This window comes from Papio anubis, chromosome 16 (assembly GCF_008728515.1).
Source record: "Papio anubis isolate 15944 chromosome 16, Panubis1.0, whole genome shotgun sequence".
NCBI lineage: Eukaryota > Metazoa > Chordata > Mammalia > Primates > Cercopithecidae > Papio > Papio anubis.
In genome coordinates, this window is record NC_044991.1 from 61944563 (window position 1) to 61968284 (window position 23722).

Sequence of the window (23722 nt, forward strand, 5' to 3'; positions counted from 1 at the left end):
TTTCTACCAGGGAAGTAGCCTCCTAGTTTGTCTTCTCTTGCCTAGTTTCACCAACTTCAGTCTTTCCAGTAGATTTATCAAGACACCATTAGATTGATACTATGGAAATATGCTTTCAAATGTCACTGCAAAAACTTTCAATAGTTCCCTGTTTCTGGCAGTTTCTAATTAAAATTCTGCTTTTCTTTTAAGACCTCCAGATAATCTAGCTCCATTTTATCCTTATCTCCCACTACTTGCTACCACTCCCTTCATTCTAGATAGATCATTCTCCTTGACATCCTGGATACACACTTACTCCCACTTTCTTGCCTTTGTTCATTTCCTTCAGCTTCTCTCTACCTAGTCAAACTCCACCGGTTCCAATAGAGCATTCCCTGATTATTCCAATTTGTGCTCACCTTTCTCCTCTTCTGAATATCTTTAGTACTTAGAATCTATGCCAATCATCCAGATTCTGACACACACACAGCCTCTACCCAAAAAAAAAAAAAAAAAAAACACAGAAAAACTAAGTGTGCATAAAACTCAGTTTTGTAGCCAAGCATGGTGATGCACATCTGTAATCCCACTACTCAGGAGGCTAAGGCACGAGAATTGCTTGATCCCAGCGGAAGGAGATTGCAGTGAGCCGAGATTGTGCCACTGCACTCCAGCCTGGGCGACACAGCAAGACCCTGTCTCAAAACAGAAACAAAAACAAAAACACCTCAGCTTTCTTCATTCCTTGTTGATGGATATAAATATGGTTTATAGTTTTATATACTATGTGCCTACTATTATCACTTAAAAATATTTTTGAGTATTTGTATTCTCATTATTAGCTGTGTGGTCCTTGGCAGAGTTTCCTATGCTTCCTGAGCTTCAGTTTTCTCATCTATAAAATTAGGATAATTGATGTATACGCTGTAAGACCATAATGTCATAAAGATTAAATGAGATTAGTCCAGTCCCTGATACATGAATGTCATTTACAAAATACTAGCTCTCATTTGCTTTCTCTTTAATGGCCATTTATTATTCTATGGTATTACTACTTGTATTACTAGTTTTCATCAATTTCTTATTGTTGGGCTATTGGGTTGTTTCCAGTTTCACTATTATAGTGAAACTCTTTACTAATCCCTTTTTTCTTTGTGATTATTTTCTTGAAGTCTATTCCCTGTAGTTGAGATAGCAGAGAAAAGGGTATAAAAAGTTTTATGGGCTGGGCGTGGTGGCCCACACCTGTAATCCCAGCACTTTGGGAGGGCAAGGTGGGCTCCCAAAGCTTGAGCTCAGGAGTTTGAGACCAGCCTGGGTAACATGGCCAAACCCCATTTCTACAAAACAAACAATGTGCGCCTGTAGCTCCAGCTACTGGGAGAGGGGGGAGGGAGCACAGCTGAGATGGGGGGATCACTTGAGCCAGGGAGATGGCGGTTGCAGTGAGCTGAGATCATGCCACTGCACTCCAGCCTGGGTGACAAGAGAGCAAGACTACGAACTGAAAAAAAAAAAAAAAAAGTTTTATGGCTCCTGTCATGCATTGCCTTGTTATCTAATAAGATTGTGCCAATTTCTTACAATGCCGTTATTGTGTAAGAGTATCTGTTTTCCCAGGGCCACCCAGACATTGGGCTTAATAATTTTTAAAATTTTTACGAGTTTTCTAGGTATGTAATGGCACCTTGGGGTTGATTTAATTTGGATTTCTTTAATACATTATAGGGTTGTACACTATGTGATTTAACTTTCAGTTATGTTCTGTCTTGTACATTAAAAAATATTTCATGCATTAATCTTATCTCTCCAACTAGATTGTATAAACTGTAAATTGTATAACCTGAAACAAATGACTTAGCTTCTGTGAATTTTATTTCTTATAAAATGAAATGAGGAGGTGATAATCTGTAAGGTTACTTCCATTATTATGGTTCTAATTGCTTCTCTTTCCTCCAACTTGGTTTTTTTTTTTTTTGGTGTTTTTTGTTTTTGTTTTTGTTTTTTTTTGAGACAGAGTCTTGCTCTGTTGCCCAGGCTGGAGTACAGTGGCACCATCTCAGCTCACTGCAACCTCCACCTCCCAGGTTCAAGCGATTCTCCCTTCTCAGCCTCCTGAGTAGTTGGGATTACAGTCACCTGCCACCAGGCCTGGCTTTTTTTTTTTTTTCTTTTAGTAGAGGCAGGGTTTTCACCATGTTGGCCAGGCTGGTCTCGAATTCCTGATTTCAAGTGATCCACCCACCTTGGGCTCCCAAAGTGCTAGGATTACAGGCGTGAGCCACAGTGCCCGGTATCCTCCAACTCTTGATTCAGTACACAGACTATCCTAAATTCTCTGCATTCATATGTTTTACCTGTGGAGTACATTTTCTGCAGAATAGCCAGGCAGATGTTTTAAGAATGTAAATTTGATCATGTCACTCCTGCTTAAAACCCTTCAGTGAATTTTCATTGCTCTTCGGATATATACCAAATTCCTTACTATACACAGAATTGCATGATTTGCCCAGTTTTGCATCAATTCCTGCTATTCCTTCCCTTATTCTCAGTGTTTCAGCCTCAAGGAGTTCCTCCTAACATATACCCTTGGTTCTCTCTTATCCCAGAGTAGTCCCTTTTTTTATATGGGAGTGGAGAAAAACTTCTATTCATCTTTCAGATTTTAGCAAAAATGTCTCAAGGAAGTTTAAATCTTGATTTAGTAATTGTGTAACCTTAGACAAGGTATTTAACCTCTCTGAGGCTTGAGTTTCAAGTTTATAAAATGAGAAAAGCCTCCCTCCTAGAGTTGTGGTAAGGATTAAATAAGATAATACATATAAAAAGTTTAAAGAAACATTTGGCATATAGTGAATAACACTTATACAAGTAGAAGCTGGAGAAAGAGATGTTCAATATATAATTGCTAAGAGAGAATGCACAAATTAAGAAAGAGTTGGTCATGGAAGGTTCTGTGGATAAATAAGTTTTTCCTTTCACTAATTACTTCATTAAAAAATTTACTTTCATCTAGTTAGAGGGTGAAAATAATTGTACTTGATTTCAGCAGGACTCAGTGGTGTGTACCTATAATCCCAGCTACTTGGGAGGCTGAGGCTGGAAGATACCTGAGTCCAGGAGTTCAGGACAAGCCTGGGCAACAGCAACAAAAAATTACCGATTCCCTATTGTGTGCTAGGCATTGTGCTAGTACTAGGTGGCTCTGATTTTAATAGATGGTAAAAAATGAGTAGGCAGTCTTGAGGACAGGAGGAAGAATTTGAGTCAACATTCAGCCCAGGAGAACAGAAGATGGGTTAGAAGAGTGGTGGGTGCTGGCCGGGCACGGTGGCTCATGCCTTTAATCCCAGCACTTTGGGAGGCTGAGGCGAGCAGATCACGAGGTCAGGAGTTTGAGAACAGCCTGGCTAACATAGTGAAACCCCGTCTCTACTAAAAATACAAAAATTAGCCAGGCATGGTGGTACCCACCTATAGTCCCAGCTACTCGGGAGGCTGAGGCAGGAGAATTGCTTGAACCCGGGAGGCAGAGGTTGTAGTGAGCCGAGACTGGGCCACTGTACTCCAGCCTGGATGTCATAGCGAGACTCCGTCTCAAAAAAAAAAAAAAAAAAAAAAAAAAAAGAAGAGGTGGGTGCTAAGATTAGACAGGTAAAGAAGGGACCCAGGTGGTGGGTCCTAGGGCAGGGAAGTTATAACTTGGTCCTGTGTTAGACTGGTAAGCCTTCTGAGGCTAAATATGTCTGAGAAGATTAATGATATCTGGGCTTCCATTTCTATTGCAGAATTCTGGGGAGACATTGCCAAGGAATTTTACTGGAAGACTCTATGCCCTGGCCCATTCCTTCGGTACAACTTTGATGTGACTAAAGGGAAAATCTTCATTGAGTGGATGAAAGGAGCAAGTACCAACATCTGCTACAATGTACTGGATCGAAATGTCCATGAGAAAAAGCTTGGAGATAAAGTTGCTTTTTACTGGTAAAAATATCTATCTTATATTTGGTGGCAGATAAAAACACTCATTTGATACTTACAACAACCCAGCAGAGTAAGCAAAGTGTCATCAACTTAATACCTCAGGTGAGGAAAAATACCTCAAGGAAGTTACATGACTTCCTTCAGATCACATAACTAGTACGTGACAGAGCTGACATTCAAAGCCAAGTGTCCTGACTTCTACTCTAGTGTTCTTGGCTTTGCAGTTGAAGAGGGAGAAAGGGCACTGGCAAATGGAAGAGAACAGGACTGAGTAGCTTTCTTCCTCATTCTTGCTTTGGAAGAAAAATAGTATTGGGTTTTTCACCACCTCTACTATCACTATCGTTATCATTATCTTTTACAGAGCTGTGTGCCAGAAACTATGCTTAAGTGCTTAACAAATATTATCTCCTTTGATGCTTATAATAATTATGAAAGCACTATTTGTTTTCCTTATTTTATATGGGCGAAAACTGAAATTCTGAGAAGTCAAGTGACATATCTGAAGTGAAACAACTAGCTAGAAGCAAGGCTGAGATTCAAACCTAGGCAGTATAATTACAGAGCTTATACACAACCATGACACTCTATTACACCTCTAATTCCTTACCTTGGCCTCTCAACAGCTTTGTAAAATAGGAATTCTTAGTTTCATTTTACAGGTGAACAAATGAAGCATTGAAGGGTTATATAGTGAATAAGGTCATAGAGTGAACAAGTGGTAAAGCCAGAATTAAGCTCAAGTCTGCCTGACTCCTTGCTTGTACCACTAGGCCATGCGGCCTCCCCAGCAGGAAATTTCTAAGACTGCTTCTCCCAGGAATTTAGCTGTCTAGGAGCTACTACTATACCAAATCCAAATAGGACTTTGAAATTCCAATAATTGGGGTGTTGCTTCTGCCACAACCTATGAGCACTCAGAATTGATCTATTTTTTTCTGAGACAGGATCTTGCTCTGTTGCCCAGGCTGGAGTGCAGTGGCATGATCTTGGCTCACTGCAACCTCTGCCTCTGCCTCCCCTGCTCAAGCAATCCTCCCACGTCAGCCTCCTGAGTAGGTGGGACTACAGGCATGCACCACCACGTTTGGCTAATTTTTGTACTTTGTATTTTGCATTTAGTATTTTTTGTAATGATGGGGTTTCACCACGTTGCCCGGGCTGTTCTTGAACTCCTGAACTCAAGCGATCTGCCTGCCTTGGCCTCCCAAAGTGCTGGGATTAGCATGAGCCACCATGTCTGGCCTGATTAATTTTTTAAGCTAGCCAATAGGAGCATCTTGGATCATTCATAGGAGAGTTAAATTGGAACTCACTCAATATCTTTGCCCAGTTTGTGTGATATATTGAGAAGAGCCTTAACCTGAGAGACAGGAAATTTAGGTTCTCCTTTCAACTCTGCCATTAACATGTTGTTTAACCACAGACAACGCATTTAACTAAGAGTCAGTTTCTTCTTTCATAAAATGGGGATAATAATTCTACCCTTGTTTTTCTCACTACATTGTTGTAAGAATCAAATGAGATAACGTTGTAAAAGCACTTATTTGTTTATTAGAAAACACTGTATAGGTGTGAGTGGTCTATTATTGTATTACCATTGCTTAGTTGGGGGCCACTTTGCCACTGAAATTCACTGTCCATTGTGTCTGTTGAGACTCTCTTTAGCTTCTGCTTTAGAGCTTTATGCTTGAGCTCCAGCCAACACTTGGGCTCATTTCCCAGGCTCTTTAAAGATCAGAAAACCTTTAAAGATCTTCAAAGGAGGCCGGGCATGGTGGCTCATACCTGTAATCCCAGCACTTTGGGAGGCTGAGGCAAGAGGGTTACTTGAGCTTAGGAGTTCGAGACCAGCCTGGGCAACATGGTGAAACTCCCACTCTACATAAAAGACAAAAATTAGCTGGGCATGGTGGTGCATGCCTGTAGTCCCAGCTACTCAAAAGGCTGTGGTGGGAGGACTGCTTGAGCCCAGGAGGCGGAGGTTGCAGTGAGCAGAGATCACACCACTGTACTCCAGCCTGGGCAACAGAGCAAGACCCTGTCTCAAAAAGTAATAATAAAAATAAAATAAGAAAAATAAAAAGAGAAAAAAAAGATCTTAAAAGGAAATGCTTGTATCTGAATTTGTTCCCTGGTTTGAAAGAACTCAGGTGCCTAATGAAAAACAGAATACACAGGCCAGAGTTTTCAATCACTGGAGAGTTTTCCAGAATCCTGAGGCCCTTTCTTTCTAGAGGCACCGGTTCCCCTGGACAGGCTTTGGAGAGCCTCTCTTTCCCCATCTGTAAAATGAGAGTAGACTAGATCAGCGTTTTCCAAAGAATTCTTCAGGAACCACTAATTACTGGAGATATTAGTAGGGGGCTTTTTAATTCATAAAATGTTTCAGTCTGAGAAACATCACATAACAAATTGCCTTTGTGTGAGATTCCTAATGTATATTAGCATAGTAAAATCTCCAAGAAGTCCTACATTAGAGATACCTGATTAATTTTGTTTAACATATGATTTGCTGAACTTATTTAAGCCCCAAACACTTTTTGCCAGCATGCTATTGACATCACAAGAAGCAGTATTCCATGGAACACCCATTGGGGAAGCACTGGATTAAATAATCTCTAAATTAATTTCCAGTGCAAAATTCTGTAACTCAAAAAAATAAGACATCCTTACTCCATTTTTACATTGGTCACTCCCTCAACAAGAATTGTTAAAGATATTGTATACTCAGGGCTGCGTTAGGCATTAGGGATATACGGGTAAAAAGGCAAGAGACAAGTACCATATAGGCAATTACTATTTAATTATTTTATGTTTATAGTAAAGCAAAAGCAAAATACAAATAAATTGCATTTTATTGTAAGAAAGTAAAGTGCAAATATGCCAGATATGTGGTTACTTCCTTTTGTTACCTCTGTATTTTTAAAGGATGTGCTTATACTGCTATTTTTCATCATTTTTAAAGAAAGTATTGATTTCTTACTATGATAGATGAGAATTTAGTTCTTATATACCTGTCTAACTTCCTTCTCTCTTCTTCTCAATATAATTAAAGCTGTTTTCTAGTTAATTTAAAACCAGTTTACATAAGAATAGCATATTATGGTATGCTGTACATTTCCTTTTATGTACAGATTTTTATTTACTCTGAAGTTAATAATTGCTTACCGAGCTGGGCGCAGTGGCTCATGCCTGTAATCCCAACACTTTGGGAGGCTGAGGCCCAGGCAGATCACCTGAGGTCAGGAGTTCGAGACAAGCCTGGCCAACGTGGTGAAATCTCATCTCTACTAAAAATACAAAAAAAATTAGCTGGGCATGATGGTGCACATCTGTAGTCCCAGCTACTTGGGAGTCTGAGGCAGAAGAATCACTTGAACCTGGGAGGCAGAGGTTGCAGTGAGCCAAGATCACGCCGCTGCACTCCAGCCTGGGTGACGGAGCGAGACTCTGTCTCAAAAAAACAATAAATAATAATAATAATAATTGCTTACCATTTTTGTCTTGTACTGTTGAAGCCTTTATCATATATTTAATATTTTCCAAACTCACTATCATATGAAGTCCTCCTTTTCCTCCCAAAGTTCTCCCTCTTGGAGCTCACCTTCTTTCTGCTCTAATTCTTACTAAGGCTTTTAAAAATGACATCTTTTCCATGATTCACTCCAATTGATATACTTCTTATAGAAACACATTATGTCTTTCTTCTTAATTTTATGTCATTTAGATAGCTATGGTGGCATTAACAAGCCACATTTGTAGCTCGTGTCTTGTTTTGGAACATGCATTGTATAGATACTGAAATTATCCACAAAGGAAGTGGTGTTCTTAGGAAAGTACTCCCATTATCCAAAATAGAACCATATTAAGGAATAATTTGGCCTTTTACTTTTGGCTTGACACATTGCAAATGTTCATGGAATAGTAGTGTTTTTAGAATTTGAAGTGACTGTTAGAGTCCATCTAGGCCAACTCTCTTCAAAGATTGGTAGATTAAGGGACAAAGAAGCTAAGTGATTTGCCTGAGGGTCATACACCTGTTTGAAGACAGAACTGAGACTAATCTCCAGATACTCTCACTCCTAGTCAACAATTTTTTTTCAGTCATGACACTACCTCATTATTCTAGTAGTCCAGCACTTGGCTATGACAGATAAAAAGAGAAAGTAGCCACATTAGCCAAATTGATTTAAATTAACTTTAAAATATCAGATAAAATGTGTTATTAGGTTTGAATGTCCCAGACCCTAATCTCATGGAATTTACATTCTATTTGGAAAGACCAAATAGATTGACTGGGCACAGTGGCTCACGCCTGTAATCCCAGCACTTTGGAAGGCCAAGGCAGGTGGATCACCTGAGGTCAGGAGTTCGAGACCAGCCTGGCCAACATGGTGAAACCCTGTCTCTACTAAAAATACAAAAATCAGCTGGGTGTGGTGGCGGGTGCCTGTAATTGCAGCTACTTGGGAGGCTGAGGCAGGAGAATGGCTTGAACCCAGGAGGCGGAGGTTGTAATGAGCCGAGATCGTGCCATTGCATTCCACCCCGGGCGACGAGAGTGAAACTCCATCTCAAAAACAAAGCAAAACAAAACAAAACAAATAGATCTACATAAAAACAGCCTGGGCCAGGCACAGTGGCTCACGCCTGTAATCCCAACACTTTGGGAGGCTGAGGTGGGCTGATCACCTTAGGTCAGGAGTTCAAGACCAGCCTGGCCAACAAGACGAACCCCATCTCTACTAAAAATACAAAAATTAGCCAGGTATGGTGGTGCACTCCTGTAATCCCAGCTACTTGGGAGGCTGAGACAGGAGAATTGCTTGAACCCAGGAGACAGAGGTTGTTGTGAGCTGAGATCATGCCAATGTACGCCAGCCTGGGCAACAGAGCAAGACTCCATCAAAAAAAAAAAAAAAAAAAAAGCCTGAAAAGAGTTATGGACCAAACTGCAAAGAGCTACTTACACAAATAGTTCATAGAAAGGAGAAAGCCTTATAGGGAGGCAGGATAACATAAAGATTGGGAGAATGGGTGTTCTGGTGTCAGACTAACCTAGTTTGAGTCCTATTTTTGCCACTAATTAGCTGTCTGATCTTGGGCAAGTTACTTAACCTCTTTGAGCCTCAGTTTTCTCAACTGTTAAACATGGATAAAAATAGCTTTTATCTCATGGAGTTGTCAGTTTTGTAAGATTGAATAGGATAAAAAAAAAAAACCATGTGTCAAATTCCTGGCACACTGAATGCACGTAAATATTAACCACCACAATTATTTATGTTGGAACAGTGAGAAGACCAAGCGTGTTTAGAGTAAAAAGTTTATGCGGGGAACAATTTATTCATTCAATAAATGCTGACTAAGAACTTATTATGTGCCAGGCACTATTCTAAACAAAGTTCTTGCCCTCATGGAGGTTATAGTCCAGCTTGAGGAGACAGACAATAAACACAGAAACCATAAGTATAGGACAGGTAATGATGAGTACTATAGAAAAATATAGAGCAGAGCAAGGAGAAATGGAAGTGACAGTGCAGAGTGGGAGCTGATAAGGAAAGAACCTTTTGATAAAGATGACATTTGAGCAGAGATCTGAAGGAAAGTTGGAGTGTGCTACACAGATAGTTGGGGTACGGAGGGGAAATGTTCCAGGTTGACGGAAAAACAAATGTGCTGCTGCCTGGTGTGTTTGAAGACTAGCTAGGAACTTAGTGTAGCTAAAACAGTGTGAACTAGGGAAGAGAGAGTAGTATTGACACCAGCAGGATATTAGGTCAAGTCACATCTTGAAAGCTAATATAGACTTTGGCCTTTTATTCATGGTGAAATGGGAAACCACTAGACAATCTTTTTGTTGTTGTTGTTGAGACGGAGTCTTGCTCTGTTGCCCAGGCTAGAGTGCAATGGTGTGATCTTGGCTCACGGCACCCTCCATCACATCTGGCTAATATTTTTTATTTTTGAGACAGAGTCTCACTGTATTGCCCAGGCTGGAGTGCAGTGGCGTAATCTTCACCCACTGCAAGCTCTGCCTCCTGGGTTCATGCCATTCTCTTGCCTCAGTCTCCCGAGTAGCTGGGACTACAGGTGCCCACCACCACACCCGGCTAATTTTTTGTATTTTTAGTAGAGATGGGGTTTCACCATCTTAGCCAGGATGGTCTTGATCTCTTGACCTCATGATCCACCTGCCTTGGCCTCCCAAAGTACTGGGATTACAGGTATGTGCCACCGTTTCTGGCCAATTTTTGTATTTTTAGTAGAGACGGGTTTTCACCATGTTGGCCAGGCTGGTCTCGAACTCCTGACCTTGTGACCTGCCCACCTCGGCCTCCCAAAGTGCTGGGGTTACAGGCATGAGCCACCATGCCCACCCACACCGCTAGACAATCTTAAACATAGACGTGATAATGATTTGGCTTCTATTTAGGCTCTATCTTTTATATTAAGAAGAGACTGTAGAAGGGGAAAAGTAGAAGTAGGGAGACCAATTAAGAGGCTATTGTAGAAATCGAGGTGATAGATTGTGGTGATTTAGACCATAGGAGTAGTCATGAAGATGGTTAGATGTGGTCAAATTCTGGATCTATTTTGAATGAAGAAGCCATGGAATTTACTAACTTGGATTGGGTATGGGGAGTGAAAGAGGAGTCAAGGTTGTCATCAACAGCGGATGAGGTCCAGGTAAGGGAGATCTTGACTATTTTTGGAGATCTGTGAAAGGATTGCATGCAGGGGAATGTAGAAGTCACAGCAGAGGTTAAGAAGATCATCTGGATACATATGGAAATGGGAATGTGAAGCCAGAGAACTGAGAGTTTGTTATTGAGTTCTGAACTGTGATGCTGCTGGTGGGAATGGAATGGAACAATGAAATTTTAGAGTGATTTAGTAAGTTTACATTAATTTAATCTGTATAAAGGGCTTGGTGCTTGGCAAAAAGTGTATTAGCTATTTTTTCATTATGGAAAGAAACCAGCACAGGTAACTAGGTGTGTAGATGGTGAAGAGACGGGGAGAAAGTGAGAGGAAAGAGTCAAGGATTCTCTTAATCTGTATAAACACTGCCTCTTTTGAAGGCACACATTCATCTGATTCAAGGGCTAAATTTGCCCTACAAAATACAGACTTTGGTTCCAACCCTCTCGTGCTGTCTTCCCCCTGGTGTGGCAGATAAATATATTAGTGGGGGTGCATGTGTATATGTATGAGAAAATGATCAGTGACAAAGTATTGGGATAGTCATTCAGGGAGAGAGAGTCAGTGAGGGTGTTAGAGGTAGCTGAAGGAGTGGCAGGGAGTTAGCTAGTTAAAGGAACACTGGGGTACTGTTGGGGATTTGGGGGATTAAGTAAAAGGTTTATAAGGAGAGGGTGGAAAGAGTGGTTGATGGCTGATATTCTGGTCATTTATACTAGCTGCTCAATCTCTACTTTTTCTAGAAGTCCCCAGTCACCAAAGCCCAACACATTTGGTATGGTTGATTCCTTCCATTGTTTGCTTTGCTTTGTGTTTCCTAAGGCTGTCATTATCTCTGAGCCACCTAAATCCCCACCCTCAGCTGAAATCACTGCTGTCTCTTCATGGCTCTCACTATATTTCAGTCCTTCTTCAGGAACTGGAGCTTTCAAGAATAAGGCAACTTTAGGAGTGACCCTAGGACAGAAGCTCTGCTCTCAGGATCCTTGTATGCTCCTGAATATGAATTCCATAGTATGACATTTGGAGCTGCCCAGATCCTTGTAGGCATATGTGTGTGTGTGTGTGTATTTGAGGCAAAAAAAAAAATTCCCTACCTCCCCATATCACTGAAGTGAACTCCAGAATATGGACCTAGATAATTTAGAGTCCCTTGACATGAATGATAGGACAATACACTCTAGGGCTCTGATTTTCCCTATCACCTTTACAGATCTCCTTGTCAAAACATGGGCTTCCCTCACCTTCTCAACCATCCCTACCTTCTCAAATACACACACTATATCTATATCTTCACTAGTTTCACAACAGCATGTCTGTTGATTAAGATATGCTTGGTAAAGAAAAACACTCATTTTGAGAAAGATGACTTCAGACCATTCTGTTCCTCTTTCTGGGCCTTCTCTTTGTAGGCATGATGGGAAATGCACTACAGATACTCTGCAGGGTCCCTTTCATCTCTAATATTCCAGAATTCTCTGACTGTTTCTGAAGAGAGGAAGCAGTTTTTAGAAGTTCTGTTGCAACCTGTAGTGACTCTGTGGTGACTCAGTAGGTGGGTTGAATTTCTGTTGCGATGGTAAGAACGACGGAGGATTTTGTTTATTTATTTATTTTTTTCTATAATGATGTTGACAACATAAAGTGAGAATTTTAGAAGGTTTGGAATGAAGGGGCTGAGGAAGGAGTCTGCTCCCCTTGCCTGAGGGTTGTTTGTGGCTGGTATCATAAATACTCAAAGCTAATGGGAGATACATGGGAAATACCTGTTGTTGGGAACAGTCTTTCTCCAGTTGAATCAGGTGAGCAGATTGTGGAGGAGAGCTGGAGGACTTCATGTTTAAGGTGGATTTCTAACCTGCTTCTCTCATTTCTCCCTGTGTTTTATGACCTTTGACACTTTACAGAACCCCTCCCTAAAGTGGTGAAAATGAGACAAGTAGGCTGTGCTTTCCGAGTCACTTTTTTGGAAGTAGATGGCATATGAATAATAAATGTATTACTCTGAAGACTCTGTCTTGAGGCCTGTTTCAGTGTCCTGAGCTTCATATCAGCTACTTGAGTTTGTGTCTGGGCCAACTTCTTATACTGGTGTGTTCAGTAAACATTTAATGAAAAGAATGGCTTTAGTTAATGCCCTTTTCTAAGCCTTCTTTTTCCCACTTATAAACTGTTAGGGATGTACAGGACACTTGCTTAAGTTACTTTTGGCACTGACCTTCAGAATTTCTGTCACAAATGTAGGGAACTGCCTGGATAAGTTCCCTACATTTCTGGGAGAAGTTAGGGGAGAAGAGGAACTGGCCTCCTCTCCTTTGAAGATATTAGATGGTCAGATGGGAGCAGGGGTTCTTGCCTTATGGCAACCCCACATTTATAACAATTAACTCAGAAGGCCTGGAGTTGAGGATGGGCCTTCCCCCACTTCCTGGATTTGGTTTGGGAGAGGTTGGGCACTGGTAATGATCCCCAGTGTCTCACACCTTGAACCTCTGAGAATTCAAGACTCTCAGTTTCAGACCTTAGAGGTCATTTGTTCTAATTCCCATATAAATCAGGAATTGTACTACCAATATCCCAATACCTAACAATCCCCGTAAGTTATCATTCTGATTCTGGGTCATTCTGATTCAATTCCTGCATCTCTACCTTAATACTTACTAGTTAGGCAAGTTACCTCACCTCTTTAAACCTCAATTTTTCATGTCTGTAAAATGGAAATAATAACAAGTCCTGTGACATAGATTATTGTAAGGAAGAATTGGAATAATCTATATAAAGGGCTTAGTGCTTGGCAAAAAGTGTATTAGCTATTTTTATTATTATGCCGAAACCCTATACCTAAAACAGGTAACAGCAGTGCTGATCTTGTTGGAGCATGGATTGGAGGCGTAGAGCCACATTCTGTAGGCTTCTCCACCCTGTCACTGTGTTCCCTGTGAGGTGTGTGTCTGGAATCCCTAGGGATTTGCAAAGCTCAGTTTGAAAACCCCTGATCTAGTCCAGTGTTCTTGTTTTATAAATGAGGTGATACTGAGTCCACATTCTCAGGTTCCTCATATGATGTGGCTTCCTAAACAACCACGTCAGTCTCCCCTGGATATACTTTAGTTGGCCAATATCTCTCATTAAGTATTCCAGCCATGTTCTGCCTTGAACAGAGTACTATTACCATTCTTTGACTTTACACATCTAAGATTACATTAGCCTCATTGACAGCCTCACTCTCCACTCAGTTTATAATCTCTCATAAATACTTAGGATTTTTCTTTTCTTCTCTCCTTCCTTCCTCCTTCTTCCTTTCCTTTCCTTTCCTTTCCTTTCCCCTTTCCTTTCCCCTTTCCTTTCCTTTCCTTTCCTTTCCCCTTTCCTTTTTCTTTGTCTCGCTCTATTGCTCAGGCTGGTGTGCAGTGGTGTGATTGTGGCCCACTGTAGACTCAAACTGCAAGGTTCAAGTGATCCTCCCACCTCAGCCTCCTGAGTAGCTAGGACCACAGGCATGCACTACCATACCTGGCTAATTTTATTTTTATTTTTATTTTGAGACAGAGTTTTGCTCTTGTTGCCCAGGTTGGAGTGCAATGGTGTGATCTCGGCTCATAAGCTCATGGTAACGTCCACCTCCTGGGTTCAAACAACTCTCCTGCTTCAGCCTCCCGAGTAGCTGGGACTACAGGCACACACCACCATGCCCGGCTAATTTTTTTTTTTTTTTTTTTTTTTTTTGTATTTTTAGTGGAGATGGGGTTTTGCCATGTTGGCCAGGCTGGTCTCAAATTCCTGACCTCAGGTAAGCTTCCTGCCTCGGCCTCCCAAAGTGCTGGGATCACAGACGTGAGCCACCGTGCCTGGCCAGCTTGGAATTTTGAATTAGAGAAGGTACAAGAGAAGACTGCAAAATCTCAGACATAAGAGGGCCTTGGACTTACCTGTTACCTCTTTTTGGGATATAAAGTTTTTAGAACAGCCCTCTTGTAGGGTTCTAAGGTCTGGTCTACTTATTGAAAGCCTTATGGTTTTACTATCATGGAGCATCATTATTTTATTTAAATAAAATAAATACAACCCTGAAACTGTTCACCCCAGAATACATTACACACAGAGTTGCCCATACAGAAAACATCTCTAGAGCATATGAACACCTGCATTTCTAATTGTGATTTTTTGACCAGAGACTAATTTTTGAAACCAATGTTTGCTTCTTTTTGACCATGATATTTTAATACATGTAAATCTATCCAAAGGAGCAGTCACAGAGGGTTCTTGTTGAACTTTAGTTTCAGAGCTGCTTTTGAGGATGGCTATTTGAGGTGTCCTCCAAACTGACACATATAGTGAGTTAGAGAATCTGCCAGGCACAGTGGCTCATGCCTGTAATCCCAGAACTTTGGGAGACTGAGGAGGGAGGATCACTGAGCTCAGGAGTTTGAGATCAGCCTGGGCAACACAGGTAGACCCCTTCTCTACAAAAAATTTAAAAATTAGGCTGGGCGTGGTGGCTCACACCTGTAATCCCAACTATTCAGGAGGCTGAGGAAGGAGAATCAATTGAACCTAGGAGGCAGAGGTCGAAGTGAGCCAAGATCGTGCCACTGCACTCCAGCCTGGGTAACAGAGTGAGACTCTGTCTCAAAATAATAATAATAATAAATAAAAAATTAGCTGGGTATGGTCATGCATGCCTGTGGTCCTAGATATTTGGGAGGCTGAGGTGGGAGGATTGCTTGAGCCTGGGAGGTTGAAGCTGCAGTGAGCAGTGATTGTGCCACTGCACTCCAGCCTGGGTGAGACCCTGTCTCAAAAAATCCTAATATGACATCCGGATTTGTTAAAAATCTATCTAGTTGTTTTCATATGATGGGAAACAAATTGATAGAAGTCTAAATTTATTTATATGGATAGCCATGCTTTACTTGCTAAGACCACAATAACAGGCTCAGAGAGAGGGGAAAGTTTGTGTAAATTATACGTTGAATTAGGGGTAAACAATCTAGTCTGGTGACTAGATTGTTTTGTAATTATTATGTAAATAATTACCTGAGGATGTCGTTAGAAATCCAGATTCCTGGAACCTATCTCAGACTATTGAGTTAGAATCTCCACAGGGTAAGACCTCCGACTTGTATTTTTGTAACCTCCACAGGCAATTCTGATGTAGAGGGGAAGGGATAAAGTACCACTGAAAAATTATTTAGATTAATAACCTTAAACTCTTAAAATTGTATACCTAAAAGAATTTTGAAAAATTATGTAACTCTTGGCATAATGTTCATATCTAAAAATTTTATTATAACATTTGAAAATTGCAAAAAATCTAATTTCCAAAATATTTTGGAAATATTATATACACACACATATGTATATGCACATATATGTTATAGCTCTTTCAAAACATTGGCACTGCAAATTTAGCTCATATAATTTATAGAAAACATCCACCATACAACCTATTTTGCATAGCCAGTTATCACTCAACATAATCATCCAAATCAGATCTACTTTGTTAGAAATTGCCTAACTTCTTTCTTAAGATAAATATGTTAATATATGACTCTGTGATAACTATTTCACTGCTGAATTGTAATTCTAAGAGATATAAGGCAAGTAGTCTTGCCATGAGTTTGTTAGGTGGATGAATTAAGATGCCAATCCTAAAAAAAAAAAACTAGCCGGGCGAGGTGGCGGGCGCCTGTAGTCCCAGCTACTTGGGAGGCTGAGGCAGGAGAATGGCGTAAACCCGGGAGGCGGAGCTTGCAGTGAGCTGAGATCCGGCCACTGCACTCCAGCCTGGGCTACCGAGCAAGACTCCGTCTCAAAAAAAAAAAAAAAAAAGATGCCAATCCTTTCAATACTGATTTCTCAGAGAAACTCTCTTCGATTTGCTTTCTTGGGGCTCTCACTCAGAAGTTATACATTCTCAAATTGTCCCTTTGTTCAGCACTTTGTTCATACCCTGGCATTGTACCGTAATAAAGTTTGAGATAAGAGAGAGCTATGACATTCTTGTTTAACATGGGAGAAGGGTAATTGTGAAAGAGAGTGAGAAAGAAGAGCCAACTCAGACAGATCATTGTTAGGAAATATTACATATGGAAGTTGAGGATCTAGACATTTATTCTCTTCATATTTTTCTGCGCAGGTACTCACAGGAGTAGAGTACCTTAGATTGAGGACTAGTGATTTAAACTGCCTTTGACCTAGATAATAGAGAACCATTGTAATGAATATTTTTGCATGTGTCTATTATACTTGAGAGACTTGATGTACATATAAAATGAGGCCCCTGGATTTTCTTTCGACTTTCTGTTTCTGCTCTAGGCATATTCCTCTTTTGGGCTGCATTCCAAATGCTCTAGTAATAAAAGAGCTACCCTCATTCACTTGTTATAGGTAAGGCCAGCATGGGACACGGGATGGTAGGAACAAGTGCATGATTCCCTTCCTGTAAGTAGGCTTGTAGGCAGTGGGAAAAGAGAAGAGGTACACAATCCATCAGGCACCAAAGCCACTTTGGCCAAGGGAACATGCACAAGGTATTTGGATCAAGGCCTGAAAATAGCTGGCAAGAGGACAGGGTACAATAATAGCCCAAACTGCAGGGCAGGAGTCCCATACTCTGAACCTCAGCTCCAGGGGCCTCTTCCAGCCTCTTCACAGAGTCCCAGACTGAGCCCACTGTGGGAGCTCAAGAAACTCTTCTTGACATGATTCCAAAATCCATTCCACAAATTCCACTCTTGTCTTTCCCCTGCCTGTCCAGCATCTATCTTGTTTGTCTGTATCCTATCTTATCCCCTCTCCTTCCATACTTTCTCTCTTTGATCATCCTGGATCCAGCTGGTCATATGAGCAGAGATAAGTTTGTTCATTTGTTTATTCATTCTTTTATCTATTCATTTTACAATTATGTATTAAGTGCTCACTGTGTATTGGCCTTTGTGGTAAGCACTGAGGAGAAAACATATAAAAAGATATCCTGTCTGCCATTAAGGAACTCACAATCCAGTGTGGGAAACAGATGTCTACATAGGACTGTAGTGCTAGAAAAAAATCAGTGTCCAAGTGTTGTCTTTTTTTTTTTTTTTTTGAGACGGAGTCTCACTCTGTCACCCAGGCTGGAGTGCAGTGGCCGGATCTCAGCTCACTGCAAGCTCCGCCTCCCGGGTTTACGCCATTTTCCTGTCTCAGCCTCCGGAGTAGCTGGGACTACAGACGCCCACCACCTCGCCCGGCTAGTTTTTTGTATTTTTTAGTTGAGACGGGGTTTCACCGTGTTAGCCAGGATGGTCTTGATCTCCTGACCTCGTGATCCGCCCGTCTCGGCCTCCCAAAGTGCTGGGATTACAGGCTTGAGCCACTGCGCCCGGCCAGTGTTGTCTTTAGAAATAAACAGAAAGGCTGGGCGTGGTGGCTCACACCTGTAATCCTAGCACTTTGGGAGGCTGAGGCGGGTGGATCACTTGAGGTCAAGAGTTCAAGACCAGCCTGGCCAACATGGTAAAACCCTGTCTCTAATATATAAAAATTAGCCGGGTGTGGTGGTGGGAGCCTGTAGTCCCAGCTACTTGGGAGGCTGAGACATGAGAATTGCTTGAACCCAGGAGGCGGAGGTTGCAGTGAGCTGAGATAGCACCACTGCACTCCAGCCTGGGAAACAGAGCTAGACTCTGTCTCAAAAAAAAAAAAAAAAGAAATAGAAAGAGGCAAGAATGAATGAATGAATAGTGCTAAATCTTTCTGATGAATGGTTACAGTCTTTCTGGAAATGAAGGTTTGTAAAGATGTCTGTATTTTCCAAATTAATCTGTACATTTATTGCAATTCCAATCAAAATTGCAATTATATTTTTTATTGAGATATAATTTATACTGTACAATTCACCCATTTAAAGTATACAATTCATATTTTTAATATATTTGCAAAGGTGTACATCTTTCAATTTTAGAACATTTTCATCACCCCCAAAAGAAGTCCAATACTCATTAGCAGTCATTTTTCATTTCCTCCCAACTTCTTCCCCTCTAGCTCTAGGCAACCACTAACCTACTTTCTGTCTCTAAGGCTCTGCCTTATTCTGGACATTTCATATAAATGGAATCATATAATATGTGGCCCTTTGTGTCTGATTTCTTTCACTAAGCATAATGTTTTCAAGGTTCATCCGTGTTATAGGCCGGATGCAGTGGCTCATGCCTGTAATCCCAGCACTTTGGGAAGCTGAGGCAGGCAGATCACCTGAGGTTGGGAGTTCGAGACCAGCCTGGCCAACATGGTGAAACCCCATCTGTACTAAAAATATAAAAATTAGCCGGGCATGGTGGTGCATGCTTGTAGTTCCAGGTACTTGGGAGACTGAGGCAGGAGAATTGCTTGAACCCAGGAGGCAGAGGTTGCAGTGAGCTGAGATCATGCCACCACACTCCAGTCTGGGCAACAAAGTGAGACTGTCTTAAAAAAAAATGTTCATCCATGTTTTACCATCTATCAGTACTTCATCCTTTTACATCGCTGAATAATGTTGCATTGTATAACTGTATCACATTACCACATTTTTCTTTCTTTCTTTCTTTCTTTCTTTTTTTTTTTTTTTTTTTGAGATGGAGTCTTGCTCTTGTCGCCCAGGCTGGAGTGCAGTGGCATAATCTTGGCTCACTACAACCTCTGCCTCCCGGGTTCAAGCGATTCTCCTGCCTCAGGCTCCCGAGTAGCTGAGATTACAGGCACTAGCCACCACGCCCAGCTAATTTTTGTATTTTTGGTACAGACAGGGTTTCGCCATGTTGGCCAGGCTGGTCTCAAACACCTGACCTCGTGATCCGCCCTCGTTGGCCTCTCAAAGTGCTGGGATTACGGGCATGAGTCACCACGCCTGGCCCCACATTTTTCTTTATTCATTCCTCAATTGGTGGACATTTGGGTTGTTTACACTTTCTGATGTCATGAATAATGCTACTACAAACCTTTGGGTACATATTTTTGTGTAGATGTATGTTTTCAATTCTCTTGGGTATATAACTAGGTGTGTAATTGCTGAGTCATATGATAACTCTAACCTATTGAGGAACTGCCAGACTGTTTTCCAAAGTAACTGAACCATTTTATATTCCCACCAGCAATGTATGAGGTTTCCAATTTCTGCATATGCTTGTCAGCACTTGTTATTGTCTGTTTGTTTGATTATGCCCATCTTAGTGAGTGTGAAGTGGGATCTGTTTGTTATTTTGATTTGTATCTCCTTGACCACCTCTGACCTTTTTTTTTCTTTTTTTTTTGAGACTGAGTCTCGCTCTGTCACCCAGGCTGGAGTACAGTGGCACAATTTTGGCTCAGCACAACCTCTGCCTCCCAGGTTCAAGCGATTCTCATGCTTCAGCCTCCTGAGTAGCCGCAACTACAGGTGCGTGCCACCATGCCCGGATAAATTTTTTTTTTTTTTAAGTAGAGATGGGGTTTTGCTATGTTGGCCAGGCTGGTCTTGAACTCCTGACCTCAGGTGATCCTCCCACCTCAGCCTCCCAAAGTGTTGGGATTACAGGCATGAGCTACCGCGCCTGGCCCATTAACTGCCTTTTGAAGACTGGTTGGTACAAACCTGGCTTCCTCAATAGGTGAGGAATCAATGTTTAGGGAGACATTTCATAAATAGTCCACTGATTGAGGCTATTTACTCTAGTTTCATCAGTTTTATAGTTGGTGGAGAGCCCTTCCAAATTTGGGTGCTAGGATGACAGTTGATTCCAGTTTTTGAGTCAGGAGCTGAATGAGGCTGCATTAGGGTCTGCAAATTAGATATCACTTGAAACCAGAAATCTTTGGTGTTTTCAAAAGGAATTTTTTCTAAGGAACTAAGGGAAAACCAAACAGAATGATGAATTTCTAATAAGCACACTAAAATTCCATCCTTGGTAGTTGTCAACCTAACAATTCTCAGAGTTCCTACATTTTTATTTTTTTCCTTATGCTAATTCTGAATTTGGAAACAATACCCGCCTTTTGGAGACCATGTCATTTAGGAGGAGAGTGCCCTGAACTAGAGATATTTGGACTCAGGAATTGTGCTATCCAACATGGAAGCCACTAACTACATGTAACTATTGATATTTATAGTAATTAAAATTAAGTAAAATAATCCAGTTCTTCCGCCACATTTCAAGTGTTCGATAGCTATATGTGGCTAGTGACCATTTTGGACAACAGTGCTTTAGAATAATGCTGCTACTAATTTGTAAGTAACTTCGAGGTCATCACTTTTCATTTCTGTGCCAAAGGTTTCTCATTGGTAAATAAGAGTGGTGAGTCTCAAAAGTGCCATCCTCCTCTGGAATTCTTTATTTTTCTTTTTCTTTATTTCTTTTTTTTTTTTTTCCCCCAGACACAGGGTCTTGCTTTGTTGTCCAGTCTAGTCTCTGTAACTCCTGGCCTCAAGTGATCCTCCCACCTCGGACCCTAAAGTGTTGGGATTACAGGCATGAGCCACCATGCCTGGCCCTCCTCTGGCATTCTGAGTAATCTGTGGTTCAGTTTTTGGGATGTGCCTCTGTCTACCTCCTCCTTCGGCCCTTCTTGTTCCTTACTGCAGCTAGGGCAGAAGCACCCAGAGGGAACATTAGGCTGCTAATTGGTCAAGGTACATTGCTTCCATTCCCTGGTGAAAGGGAAATTGGCTTGTGGGTATACTTGTATCTTGAGTGCTCCACATTTGTGTAGTGCTTTATGGATCACAGAACTCTTTCACATTATTTTTTCATTTTATAGAATCAAAGAATATCAAAGTTGGAAGGGCCATAAAGGTCATCTCAAACCTCAATAACCATGAATGATATGGGGAGCTTATGCAATGAAAATTTCAAGACCCCACTCCCTGGAGAATAATCTGGGAGAAGTAGATGTCAGGGTTACCTGGCCCAACCTGAACAATCCTATGCTGCATGGAAACTTGGTACTGCATTATTAACACTATCTGACCACTCTCTGAGAAACACTGGTCTCGTTTGGTCCCTGGCCATATTGTGGAGTCTGCTCTTTAGTATCCCTAAAAATCCCAGATTCGACATGATATCTCCAGGGTCAGGAAACTCCTGAAGGAGTGCCTTCCATCTTTGGACACCTCTAACAGTTAGAAAGGTTTTCTTTAATATGGAGCTCTCCCAATTGACATAGGTTTTTCATTTATAGTTATACTACATTAGTCTACTTTTTCCCATAATAATCCTTTAGATTCATGCATTCATTCAGCAAAAATTTACCGAACACCTACTATATACAAGGTTCTGTACAAGACAATGAAGGATTCAGCAGTGAACAAGACCAACTTGGCCTCTGCCTTCAGAAACTGTCTTCTGTCTAGTAGGGAAGATAGGCAATTAGCAAAAATAATAAGTAAATAATATGTAATATTATTAATATTATTGTTAATATTAATAACAATAACAATAAGTAAACAAATAAATAACAAAAGAAGTATAGTTTGAGAAAAATGCTGTGAAGAAAATAAGCAGTGTTGTGATGAAGAATAACAGGAAGAGCTGATCTACTTAGGGTGGTCAGGGAAAGCTTCACTAGGAGGTGACATTTAAGCCGAGATTTGAAACACAAGAAGAATTGGGGAAAGATAGTTAAAGAACATGGCATGTTCTGTCAGTCAGAAGGCCAGCGTGTTTGGAGCCTAGTAGGCAGAATAGGAGAATGGCACAAGATGAAGTTGGAGAGTATACAAGGCAAAGTAGGAATGTGGATTTTCTTCTATATGCAATGGAAGCCATTAAAGGATTTTAAGCAGGAGGTGATATGATGTGATTTGTGGTTTGTTTGTTTTGTTGTCGTTGTTGTTTATTTATTTATTTTGAGACAAGGTCTGGCTCTATTGCCCTGGCTGGGCAACATCTCAGCTCAGCTCAGATGTAGAGGCAACATCTCAGCTCACTGCAATCTCCACCTTCTGGGCTCAAGTGATCCTCCTACCTCAGCCTCCTGAGTAGCTAAAACTATAGATTTAGCATGCACCACCACACCTGGCTAATTTTTTTTTTTTTTTTTTTTAAGTAGAGCATTTTGCTATGTTGCCCAGTCTGGTCTCAAACTCTTGGGCTCAATCCACCTACCTTGGCTTCCCAAAGTGCTGGGATTACAGGCATGAGCCACCATGCCTGGCCAATTTATGTTTTTAATAAATCATTCTGTGGCTGGGTGCAGTGGCTCATGCTTGTAATCCCAGCACTTTGGGAGCCAAGGCAGGCAGATTGCTTGAGGTCAGGAGTTCGAGACCAGACTGGCTAACATGGTGAAACTTCATCTGTACTAAAAATACAAAAATTAGCCAGGCATAGTGGCATGCACCTGTGGTCTCAGCTACTTGGGAGGTTGAGGGAGGAGAATCATTTGAACCCAGCAGACAGAGGTTGCAATGAGTTGAGATCGCACTACTACACTCCAGCCTGGACGACAGACTGAGACTCTGTCTCAAAAAAAAAAAAAAAAAGAGATCACAGATCATGCTGGGTGATGTGTGGACTGGAAGGGTGCAAGAGTGAAGTGGGAGACCAGTTAGGTGGTCATTGTGGTCATCCAGGCAAGAGATGAAGGCGGCTTGACCAGGGTGGAGGCAATGAAGATACAGACTTTTGAGACTTGATATCACATCTCTCAGTATCTTCTCTTATACAAGCTAAACATCTCAGTTCAGTGTTCCTCTCATCTCCTCTCATAACAGGTTTGGTGTCTCTTCTCACCTGGGATGTTTCTCCTCTGGTTTCTCTTCCATATGATGCCTCTGTAAAGAACCCAGTTTCTCCACCTATCTTTCCCTCAGCTGTTTCTCCCTATCATGTGCCTTACTTGTAGTTCTAGGGAATTAAAATCTTCAATCCAATGACTACCCTTCTCATATAAAGAGGGGAGCTGGGTGCAGTGGTGCATGCCTGTAGTCCCAACTACTCTGGAGGCTGAGCTGGGAGAATCATTTGAACCTGAGAGTTTAAGACCAGCCTGGGCAACATAGTGAGACATTGTCTCAATAAATAAATAAATAAATAGATAGATAGATAGATAGATA

General features: G+C 41.2%; 1 protein-coding gene across 11 annotated transcripts in view; it reads left to right on the plus strand.

Annotated features, from left to right (window-relative positions):
* Positions 1–23722, plus strand: part of ACSS2 (acyl-CoA synthetase short chain family member 2) — a 51496-nt gene that overhangs the window by 3755 nt on the left and 24019 nt on the right. For all 11 annotated transcript variants that reach the window (XM_031656701.1, XM_031656696.1, XM_031656698.1 and 8 more), the window contains exon 2: positions 3771–3966. In XM_031656701.1, the coding sequence (XP_031512561.1) occupies positions 3878–3966 (89 nt within the window). In that variant the 5' untranslated portion in view covers positions 3771–3877. The remainder of the gene's footprint in view (positions 1–3770; positions 3967–23722) is intronic.